This window comes from Trachurus japonicus, chromosome 13, assembly GCF_045865225.1.
Source record: "Trachurus japonicus isolate A0001 chromosome 13, Traja_1.0".
Lineage (NCBI taxonomy): Eukaryota > Metazoa > Chordata > Actinopteri > Carangiformes > Carangidae > Trachurus > Trachurus japonicus.
Genome location: NC_140919.1, coordinates 15413539 through 15425995, shown reverse-complemented (window position 1 = coordinate 15425995; position 12457 = coordinate 15413539). Strand labels below are relative to the sequence as shown.

Sequence of the window (12457 nt, the reverse complement as noted above, 5' to 3'; positions counted from 1 at the left end):
CTTATACTGTATTGATAGTTTTCAGTCACGTGACTTCCCAGTGACCTGGCGGTCAAAAACAACATTCCGAAATGGCAGCGCAACGGACTCTTTATTGACAAACAACCGAGTAATGACTTAGATCATCTGTCAGCAGCCGAGAAGGAAAGATATAAAAAACAACTTGGAAGTTTTTGCACTTGTGACCCATATTCAACACCAGCTGCTGTATACGAGCTGTTTAAAATGACCAGTTCCCTGCCGAAGCTCAAGTTGGGCGATGTTTACATTTACCTGGTGGAGAATCCATCATCCTCCACCGCTTGCAACCAATATTTCCGGTGTTATGGCCCAACTGGTTTCTGATTGAAAGCCTCATTTTGTAGTTTTTCCATCTTAAAATAATGTTTCTAAACTCATTGAAGTGGTAGAAATGTACCTGTAACTCTCGCCGGTAATGACAAATTCACGCCGCTTCTCTGGGAAAGAGCAGAGCAGACAGTTGCTCTTCTCAACCAGAGTACCAGTACCAACACAACTGCAGCTGTGCTTTTCATATTGTTTAGCGTATTTTCAGAATGTTTTCCATTAGTTCGTAACTTTTTCAACATGACAGGCTTTGTCATAGTGTGCAGTATTGTGCAGAGTGAGAGTAGTGTGGCGCCGAATGTCCGTAGATTGGAGGAATAAGCGCAGGCTGCTACTCACTCACAAAAGCATATTCACGGCAGTAACATGTGAACTGCGACTTGATTTGTGAATTTGTGACAAATCTGCGGACAGAAGCGCAGCACAGCTGTTGTTCGGTACGGTAACCAGTTAAATCAGACACCAGTTGGGCCATAACACCGTTTTTTTTTAAGCAGCAGGGAGCAGTGTGTGTTTTTCTGCCTTGTCCTAAGCCAGCGGACAGCGGGGAAGTGGATTGTTTTGACCGCCAGGGGTGCGCTCCATACGGGCCGTGACGTCACATGAAAACTATCAATTGGCTGGTCACGCCCCTGCTGATCAAGGCCTGCTGGTGACATCTGGGCCAGGTTATGAAAGCCAGGCTAGTGATTGCTCTGTCTCTCTTTCTTCTCCCTCTCTCCTGCAGGCACCCTGACGGCGATGCAGCGGCCATAGACTGTTCTGTTGTACATTTATTACTTTATGCACCCTACAACACCCCCCCCACACATTCACTCCACACACACACACACAACATGCTCCACATGCCTATCCACTGACATCCACACTTCATGATTTGTGATCTGTTGCCGTATCTTATGAATATCTGTTAAATACTGTAAATAGGCCTACTGCTCCCTCCTTTGTCATGGCTGTAAGAGCCAGGCTGTGACAATGTTATAATTAGAGGAATGACTTGATTGCAAGTGCCCGGGTGTATTACTCAAAATTAATACATTGGACCACACCGAACATGGAACACTAATGTCCTATTATAGTTATAGTTTAGACGCTATCATGGTGACAAAATCAAACTACGCAAAACCACCTCTGCAGTTCTCCTCCTCTTTTCAGCAGGTGCCAGGTGTGGACTCATAATCAATTACTGTAATTGCTTCCATAGTTTTGGAGGAGAAACAAAGGTGGAGAAGTATGAGCCAGCAGGCTGCAGGGGATGAAGCAACAACACACTCTTAACACCTCTTTCCTACTGCTATCCATCTCTTCTGACTGGGGTCTCACAGAAACTCAGGTGTACCCACTGTGGCAAGAGTGACGATACGATTCGATACGACATTCCAACCACAGGACAGGTGACAGACAGGATTATTCTCTGAAGGACCTGGCAAATGGACGATCAACAGACATCTGTCAAGTAGTGGGGAGATTTAGGACCCAAATGCAGACTTGATGAAAACAAAAGGCTTTATTACCTCACGGAACACAGGAACAAAGGAAACACCATGGAACGTGGAAAAACGACAATGAACCGACGAGGACAAAGGGAGACACTGGGGTTAAATACATGAGGGAACAAGACACAGGTGGTGCAATCAACACAGGTGAGACACATTAGGTAATCAAGGGCAGGGAGCACACAGGAAGACAGGACAAGGACTTCAAACTAAAACAGGAACCTTACAGGAAACGAAAGGCACAGACCATGACACAGGACAACACAGAACTTCAAAATAAAACAGGAACTAAACTTAACTAACACAGAAACCAAGAGTCCAAAGTCAATAAGCCACACAAAAACCGAGCCACTGCGTGGCGGCCAACTCAGGGCATGACAACATCACCACCAGGTGTGAGGAATAGCAGGCAGCATCTACACAGGCAGAGTCAGCAGCAAATAACTATAGGCCTACACAACGAGGAAGACAACTGGCTTTGTCAAGATGGGGGAAAAGTCACACTAGTACTTACTCCAGTTCTTAAGTCTTTTAAGTCTGTGAATGATGAGTTATTAGAATATAAACCCAGACAGGACTGGGGTGAAACAGCACACAAAGCACCAACAGAACTACAATGGGCTCTATGCACAGCTCCACTACTTCCTGAACTTAATGCTGCTCCTTTGTTTCCTGTCTTACATTATTGGACACACTGATTAATCCAGGTGTGCCCGAGTAGTCACAATGGTCAGACACACCTGGATTAATCAGTTTGTCCAATAATGTAAGACAGGAAATAAAGGAGCAGCATTAAGTTCAGGAAGTAGTGGAGCTCTGCAAAGAGCCCATTAGCCCCAAATGTGAATGTTTTTAAATCCATCTTAAAAACATTTCTTTTTTGTTGTGTTTATTGATGACCTATGTATTTGCATTGTATGTTCTTTCAGATCATTTGAATGTAAATTGTTATTTTATGTTCTTTATTTATCATTAGTCGTTAATGCTTCCAAATTGTAGGCTACTACTGATAATTAGTCTTTATGTCAAGTTGGCCTTGGGCATGAAATGCACTATACAAATAAAGCTGGCTTCCCTTGCCTTGAAGATCATCACGTGGGCTTCTTGCTACCAACTGAGAGTTGTAGCTGAAGTTTGACCTATTAGGAAGCAGTTCGGGTGAGCGGGCACCTTTGCAGAAACAGAACTCAGTGCAGACATGGTTTTGATGTCTGAAACAGCAAGACAAGTACTCCTGCTGAAATAAACTGTAAGGTCGAAGAGTCAGTGAAGAGAAAAAAAACGAATCTGATACGGTCCTGAAAACGGCTTTACAAACCTTTTGTGAGTGTCTGTGTGTGGATTTGTTTGTGGTTTTGTATGTGTGCAGGCACTATACCCTTCAGTAAAGGAGTTTCCACCAGCTGAGTGAGGACATGCGATTAGTGAGGACAGACACACAGCTGAGCCCTGCTGTCCAGAGCCAGAGGCCATAGCTAATTTGAACAGACAGATTACTGTTTTTTGGGGGCTTTTTTTACCGAAAGAAAGCCCATCTTTTCATGTGTGTGTATGTGACTTAGTGTGAGTGTGTGTCTTTGACATTCCCACAGTCTCCTGCCGACGGATGCCTGCCTTTAATTCAACACGAGCCCCATTAAATATCCCCTGATCTGTGGCCATGGCATTTACTTCTCCCTCTCCATCCTTCCCTTCATCCTTGCTGCCAAACAATGTTCACAGGGACGACTGCTCTTTCATCGAGGGAGAGTATATCTGTGCCTCAGTGTGTGTGTGTATGTATCTTCTCACCATAATCTTGTGCTGAAAATCCTAATTTGAAAAATGCACTCAACCTCCCAAACAGGCTTCAAAGACAGGATTATCGCTGAGAGCCTACAGAGGGAGTTAATGTCACCCTCTACACCAATGACAGCCCTGGCTGCTCTCTGTGTTAATGTATGGTATGCTCATGTCAAAGTCGCACATATGCTCATAGTAACATTAGCGCACCCTGGCTTCAGACAGTGCTAAAAACGCTTATTTTTTGTTGATGTTTTACTGTGAAGATCTGAATTTAACTGGACAAAACAGACAGTTTTCCACATCGATGTACACTCAATAGCCCTTAATGACCAATTTGTGGCCAGGTGCAGTCCTATTATATTATCCAGATGTCTCTGGAACTAGATTGGAGTGCACATGTGGCAAATTGAATTGATTGGACATAATTCAGGAAAGGCACACACCTGTGTACATAAGGTCCCACAATCAGTGAGCAACAACAATGGAGTTCAAAGTCCAAAGAACTCTCTGTAGATCTCCATGGCAAAACAGTGGTGAGGCACAGATAAGGTCACAAAGCCATTTTTAAAGCGTTTCGTTTCCCCAGGAGCTGTCGATAATTGTGAAATGGAATAAGTCTGGAACCAGCAGGACCTGGAGGTAGGAACTGGGTCGCCCGCACTAACACAGCTTCGGAAGTCCTCTGCAGAGATGGAGCAATTTTCCAAAAGGATGGCCGTCTCTCTCCATCAATCTGGCCTCCATCGCACAGTAGGTGGAAAACTATGTAACCAAGTATAAGTCACAATACAGCCTGCTAAAGGTTGGCCAAACAGCATTTAAAGGACATTGGGAGCATGAAGAAGATCAAAATCCGAATCTTTTGGTCAGAACATATCCATATAGAGAAACAATGTTGCTATAGCATTGTAGCCTACTATACTATACCTTTCAAACTACAATAAATTGATGCAAATAATGTTGGAGTGGCTTCAGGATCAGTTTCTAAAAGGGTTTTCCATGGAGTTTTTCCTCAGTCGATGTGAGGGTCTAAGGACAGAGGATGTTGTTACGATGCCATGTAAAGCCCTTTGAGACAAAAACGGGCTATACAAATAAAATTGCCTTGACTTGCCTTGCCTCTAAAAGCCCAGACCTTCACCATAACCCTAACCCATCAGTGGAGAGAACGGAAGACGACCGACTGAACATCTTTAGTGGATCTGCCGGGAAAAATGGGCGAAACTGTTCAAAGCCAGGAATTAAGGTGGTAGAAGAATCAAAGCTGCCAAAGGTACGAAATGAAGAGTCTGAATATTCTCTTGAATTACAAATTTCAGGTTTGTATTTGCTAAAACATCGTAAAAAAACGTTGACAATTTGTCAGCAGAGGTCATTCAGTGCAGATTGATGGAAGAGAATAAAAATGGAAATTGTATCTATTTTAAATCCGCAACACAATGATGTGTGGAATAAAGTGAAGGAGTATGAACGCTTTGTGAAGCCACTGTACAGTATGTGCATCTGTAATGTTTGGGCATTTTTATGTGGAACTGATAGAGTATGTGATTAAACTTGCCATTGTCCTTGTAATTCAAGACGACACAAGATGCTGTCACACCAACTTTCCTCCTCTTACATGTATTCATTCAGGAAAAGAGAACAGAAGATGAACTTTTGACCCTTTTCTTTCTTTCTTTCATTGCTGCTTTTTGATTTAGTGACCTTAATTCCTCTGAATTTTAAAATCTGTTGCCTGTCTGCTGGAGCTGCGACTACCCTGCAAAAAGAACCCATCTTAAGAAATAATTTAGATAAGACAGCACTAATGTTAGAGTTTCAAGACCTCCTTGAATCATTTATTTTCTTAATGCAAAATGGATTGATTTAGATTCTTCTGTCTGTTTTAAGAACCTGATCCTGTCACTAAAGATTCATCTGAAAAGTAAATTTCTGTGCAGTGTGTTCAGATTATTTTTTAACCCCTTTAATTTTTTTCCCTCTCATGTTAAAATCATTTTTCCCTTTACCAACCTACACTCTATCCCAATGAAGCAGAAAGCAGAATTTTAGGATCTTTTAGGAAACCAAAAATATTACATAAACCTTCATTAAGTATTCAGATCCTTTACTCAGTATTTAGTGGAAGCACCTCTGGCGGTGATGGCACCCTGGCGGAACGAGCTTTGCACACCTGGATTAGAGGATTTTCTGCCATTCTTCTCTGCAGATCCTCTCAAGCTCGATCGGGTTGAATGAGGGCCATCAGCCATTTTCAGGTCTGTCCAGGGATGTTGGATTGGGGTCAGGTCGGGGCTCTGGTGGGGCCACTCAAGGACATCAGGCTTAGGGGTCTTTATCTTGTTGGAGGGTGAGGTACTGCACACTCATAGTTTACCACTATGGATATCTTTGTACTTTTGCTGCATTCAACTTTTTCTCTACTCTGAGAAAGTCTCCTCACTGATGAGAAACACCCTAGAAGAACAAGCTGCTTCACCATAGGGATAGTATTGGGCAGGTGATGACTGAGAGAGAATCTCCTTGTCCTTTGGGTGCTTTTTTGCAAACTCCAAGCATCTTTCATGTCTTCACAGAGAAGCTTCCTCCAAGCCCCTCTGCCATTAAGCCCAAATCAGTGGAGTGCTGCAGCGATGATTGCCTTGCCTGGAAGTTTCTCCCATCTCCACACAGGAGCAGCCAGAGTGATGATCGGGATCTTGGTCACCCCTCATACCAAGTCCCTTCTCTCGTGATTGCTCAGTTTAGCCAGGAATTGCAGTTGTTTCAAATTTCTACCATCTGAAAATGATGGAGGCCACAGTGCACTGTGCCACCGTCAGTGAAGCAGAAATGTTTTCATGGCCTTCCCCAGGTCTGTGTTTCGATATGATCCTGTCTCTGAGCTCTGCAGGCACTTTAGGAAAAGGTCTGAATACTTTTTCTTATCTAATAGATTTGTAGTGAGTGTAGATTCATTAGGGAAAATGTTATTAAAATGGTTTTAGCATATGGCATAACCAGAGCCAAATATAAAAGGAGGGGGGTCCATCTTCTCTGAATGCACTGAGGAGTATAACTACAGGCATGTGCTGTCACTTGTTTTGAGAAAACACAGATTGGGAGATTGAATAGGAGCCAAACGACTTAACAGTTTCTGCAGCGTTTACTGGCTGCCACTGAGCCCCTGCCAGGTTCTTCATTTATCGGTGTTTATTACCAGCTCGCTAACATCACGTCCTGAGGGACAAGAAATGGCTGAATTCCAAAGAAATCCAGTGTACTTCCTGACCTAATGGCAGAACAACACAATTTGAACATACAGGTGTGTGTGTGTGTGTGTGTGTGTGTGTGTGTGTTTGTCTTTCATTCCTGACAAATGTAAATCCGGTCCACACTGTACCGTTACTGTACCTCAAGATCTGTTTGTACTCCTGTAACACTGTATTGCATTACTCTGGGCCTTGTTAAGGCTGCGGCTGCTTTCTGATGTACTAAGAGCTGTGTTGGCTGTGTCACGTTGCTCTTAGTAAAGTGCAGTTGATCACACCAGCCTCTCCTGACAGCCCAATTCCTCAGGGAGGGAAGGAGGGAAAGACAGAGAGAAAGGGAAGGGAAGGCAAAAGAAAGGAAAACCAAGGGAGGGAGTGAGAGAAAGAAATATAGAAGAAGGAGAGAAAGAAATATAGAACAGTACAGGTAGAAACCCGGACTGTATGATAAACACAGATGAAGAAGAATGAGGTATTCAGACTAGACATTTAGAGATAAGTGGGATTACACACACTGAAGTAATGACATGTAATAAGGCAAATCCCACAATAATAGCCCACACTGCTCTTACTTCATGAACCACAACAGCACACACACGCATATACTGTCTGGATGTTTAAACATCCCACAGCCTGAAATCTTTGCACATACACACAGGTATAATGAAGTCCCACCTTGCCAGCCGGGTTTGCAGACAGGTTTGACATCGATGCGAACGGGGACGCTGTGCAGCGCCCTCTTCTGGCCACAGTCCCAGGCCGTCACCTGGATCTCGTACTGCTGCTGCCGGTCGTAGCTCAGCTTCTCTGTGTTGCGGATGTTACCTGATGGAGGAGAGGAGAGTCGCTCAAGGTCAAACTCTACCCGAAGCTTTTTAGCTTTTCTTTAAAAAAAAAAAAAAAAAAAGCAAACTCATTATGAAGTATTGTGGAGTGAATTCAGTGCCTCCATTGTGTCTCATAATGAAAATAATTTGTGCCGAGCAGTTTGGCACATTGAGAGCCACAAATTGCAATGCTCGATGGTTTAAAATTTCAAAAGCTAAAACTTCACCTAATGTCAGTGAGAAAAATGTCTTCCTATTGTCTGGCTGCACTGGAAGAGATGAAGTGGTCTAATTGTTGTTGGTGTGGCCAGCTAATCATTCTGTACACTTTATTTTCCAAACCTACTTTTTATTTTTCTTATGCACCAAAATTGCCCATCAGTAAAAACAAACAAACAAACAAACAAACAAAAAAACAGACAACTGAAATCAATTTAGCAAGTTAAAGTGAATATGTGGCATCTTGTTAAGGCAGATGGGATAGTTCCTGTCTGCAGCAATAGGCCTTCTTCACAGCATTTTGATATGTCACAGTAAAATTAATGATAGGAGACTCCATTGAGCTACTTTGGTTTTGGACTCTTGGACTGTATTTATAAATCATCTTATCACTGAAAGTAGTTTCTAACCAGCTGATGTAGTGAAAAAGGGGAACGTGAACTATAACTTAAAGGGGCTATTTATAAGTTTTCTATGCTGCTGAACATGGTTTCTTAACTTTTTTTTCCCCCTAAGTCATCTTTTTTGGGCAGTTTGCCTCTTAAATTTTTTAGGACAATAGAGAGAGACAGGGAGGACCAAGGAATATATGGCTAGCTGGTTAGCATGCTAACCTCAGTAGATGACAGGATGTGATTGAGACAAGAGTTAACACTAGTGTTGGTTTCCATTATCGGAGGCGGCTATTGGTGAGAAAGTAAAGTTTTGTATCTTCTTCTTGCGAGTAAACACTGTTGATTCTAACATTCGCTATCTTGCCAGATTAAAAAACTAACAAATAGCTCCTTTAAAGATACTTATTCACAATTTAAGAGGTCAAGATGGATTAAAACCACACTGTAGTCAGATGCTGAAATAGTTGGAATGCATCCTGCATATTTAATCTATACTGTGTTATTTGTGTAGTTTTACCTTGTGATAATGGCAGATGATGCTACACTGAAATTGGCCACTGTTATCTATCTCATTAACACAAGAGGGGGAAAAAAGCAGCTCCAGTGACTTCTACAAACTCTGATATGAGAGCTGAGCTGAGCTGTGGGAGTGTTATATGATATGTGTGGGTGAGAGAGCATTAATCAGCACGAGTTAGAGCCTGTGAGCGTGATGAAATATTTGTGTTGCTTTAAGTCCATAAATACCACTCATCCACGTGTTGATGTCACTATATACTGTAGATGGTGTAATTAATGCTTGATAGACTGGTATTACTGTAACTGAAGTGTTCAGTTTTCAAACATCTTAAGCTGAAGTACCACCAGTCTTTGGAGTTGGAGAGAAGCCAACAATGATTTGCATGTAGCTCAGGAGTCACCAGACCGACTGCAGGCAGATTTGTAATCTGGCCAATGGAAACAGATAGCCTATGTAAAGTGTAAATGGAAGTGTTTCCCGTGTCATCTGGTGATTTTATCTGATCACAGTTTAAATGAGGACTCAGAGCAACGTACATTCAGGCAGCTGCAACAGGTTAATGTTTTTTTTTTGTGTGTGTGTGTCTCAATGTTTTGGGAAAATATGATGCTATAAGACCAGTCCCAGCCTGGTCAGATGCGAGCATGAACAGATGAAGCCTCTTGGATGAGAGGTGAAACGACTTCTAAGACAAATAACCAAGTCCAGTTGCGTTTGATTTAAATTTCCTTGAGATAACTATGACCTGGATGAATGAGAATATTCACAGGCTTATGATGCTAATTACTTTTTTAAAACAACTATTGCTAGCAGGAGAGTTAATAAGGGTCAAATAAGCTCCTTAATAAATGCAAAGAATTTAAAAAATATGATTATAACATTATTTTTTGTGCAACTTAATGCTACTGATCCACTGAATCAAAAGCAGCTTGCAGAACTGATTAACTTTATCAGAGTTATTCTTCAGTCTATTCGACAAATCATTATTTTACCACCTCCCACAATCAATGTAAATGAATAACTCTTAGGTTAAAGCTGCCCTGTGGAGTTTATACATATAAAACAATGTCCGTTACACTGCAGCCACTGCCAAACGAGTTATTAGGATGATCATTGAACGCATCTCCACCACACAAGAGTCCCTGGCTTACCCAGAAGCGCAATTGCCTCTGAGGAGCGACTTTCCCGCGCTGTCGCACAGGGAATTACGTTTGCATTACGCATGCAACGCAACACGTTCGGATTTGACGTAGAGCGTTGGTAAACAGAAGGAAAGAAGAACATGTTATCTTATTTTTGTCTAGTCTGATATGTGCAGCCAGTGAAAGCACTGCCACTTCAAGCCACTCTGGAAAGACCCGACGGCGGATTCGCCCCGCCCGCCTCCCCCCCCGACACGCACCGTACCGTAACTGGAGAGATCTGCCCGGAGAGATCCGCCCGGTGAGCGCGTTCAGAGTTGACCACCGTACTGCCTCCCCCCCCATCTCGCTGACCTCCGCGGTCCTGGCCCGCACAGGTACCAGGAGACCTAGACCCCTAGACCCCCAGTCATGTCGGTCCTCCACCCTCTCTGATCCGCCGCGGACGCCCAGTCTCTCCCCTTCTCTCCCACACTTCAGCACCTGTCCTGGGCTACAGCTTGGCTTGCTCCACCGTCCTTTATTTTTGAAGTAGCTATAACTAATAATAATGCAACGTATTGTAACGTAACTAAACACGCGTATGAGTGATCAGAACAGTAAATTGTTTACGCTACTTTTAAAAGGAGCGAGCCGAGCCGAGCCGAGCCGACACGGTGCAGCCCAGGACAGGTGCTGAAGTGCGGATGAGAGGAGTGGACAGACCGGGCAGGAGCAACCAGCCCAGAGGGAGAGTCAGTCCTCGGCCGTCTTCAATGTCTCGAGACACCCCTTTCAATCCGTTTAAGGTTATTTGTTTGTGTTTAGGGAGGCTATATTTGCATAGAATATTTTTTGGCAACCAGAAAAGCAATGTTTGACCCGGCGTGGCGGCGCCATCACACTTGCTCGCAAAAAAAAAAAAAAAAAGACAAGAAAAAATGCACTTACTGTACACACATTTTAGAGGAGGGAAGTGCGTCACAGCATCATTTTTATTAAAGCAGAAGTAAGTGGTCCGGTCGTTTTCGCTAATGCTGCGTTCCAGGCAGGCTTTTGAAATCGTAAATTACAGCTTCAAGTCACAACTTACGACTTTGTAGCGTTCCAGGCAACCCACTCGTGTTTTTCCGACCTGTTTTACCGGTGAAAGTCACTATAACGGCCACTCATAACTTCCGACCGGTGAACTCGTACCAGATCGAACTGGTACCACTTCACGGTCGGAAAAATACGAGTTTCCTTGAACGCACCATAACAGTCCTCGTCCCTACGTCGCCACATTCACGGCGTTCCTTGGCTGCACACACAGCCCTGCATGCCGTTCTCTCTCCTCATTGGATAAAAACTGTAGGATACGATAAATGTTTTCTCTTCGGCTCAGAGCAGAGCAGAGGGACTGAGAGACCCGTGTTTCAGTCCAAACACTCTATGTAAGTGATTGCTGTCGGAAGATATAACTATTTAAAGCAGAAGTAAGTGATATATTTGTGTTAATATAAGTCTTAAATAGTTATATCTTCCGACAGCAATCACTTACATAGAGTGTTTGGACCGAAACACGGGTCTCTCAGTCCCTCTGCTCTGCTCTGAGTCGAGGAGAAAACACTTATCGTATCCTACAGTTTTTATCCAATGAGGAGAGAGAACGGCATGCAGGGCTGTGTGTGCAGCCAAGGGACGCCGTGAATGTGGCGACGTAGGGACGAGGACTGTTAGGGTGCGTTCAAGGAAACTCGTATTTTTCCGACCGTGAAGTGGTACCAGTTCAATCTGGTACGAGTTCACCGGTCGGAAGTTACGAGTGGCCGTTATAGTGACTTTCACCGGTAAAACAGGTCGGAAAAACACGAGTGGGTTGCCTGGAACGCTACAAAGTCGTAAGTTGTGACTTGAAGCTGTAATTTACGATTTCAAAAGCCTACCTGGAACGCAGCATTAGCGAAAACGACCGGACCACTTACTTCTGCTTTAAGACTTATATTAACACAAATATATCACTTACTTCTGCTTTAAATCATAGTTTTCTCTAAAGTGTGCGGCCTATGTATAAAAATATGAAAATAAATTGCGTGTAGGCCTATAGATATCGTTTAGGGATTTTTTACTAAACGTTTACAGTTTCATTCCGTGTAAACGTTTACACGTGTACAAGGTCACACCCCTAAAAAAATGCCAAAGCTGAATGACCACAACTTTTTTTCTCTTCCTACTTCGCCAGTTACCTGGTTGCCTGGTTACCTGCACTTACCGTTCGGGGAGGGAGGGAGGGAAGAGGGGGGGGGTTCAACGTCATCGAACGGCGCAGGCTGACTGTTGCAGTAGCCTACTCGAAAAAAAACACGGCTTATGGCTCGTATTAATGAGCAAAACTCCACAGGGCAGCTTTAAATAAGTCTTCATTTCAGGCGGAAAGTCGACATTTCCCCTTTGTGAAACAGTTGCTACTGAAATCAATCCGTCTGTTTTCTCAGCTCCATTTTAAAAGTTCTCCC

At 43.3% G+C, this 12457-nt stretch overlaps 1 protein-coding gene across 1 annotated transcript in view; it reads right to left on the bottom strand.

Annotated features, from left to right (window-relative positions):
* The window catches only part of LOC146975735 (calsyntenin-2-like), a 281409-nt gene that overhangs the window by 88977 nt on the left and 179975 nt on the right, over positions 1 to 12457 (bottom strand). Inside the window, exon 5 of the mRNA XM_085794957.1 lies at positions 7556 to 7705. Within this exon, the coding sequence (XP_085651083.1) occupies positions 7556 to 7705 (150 nt within the window). The remainder of the gene's footprint in view (positions 1 to 7555; positions 7706 to 12457) is intronic.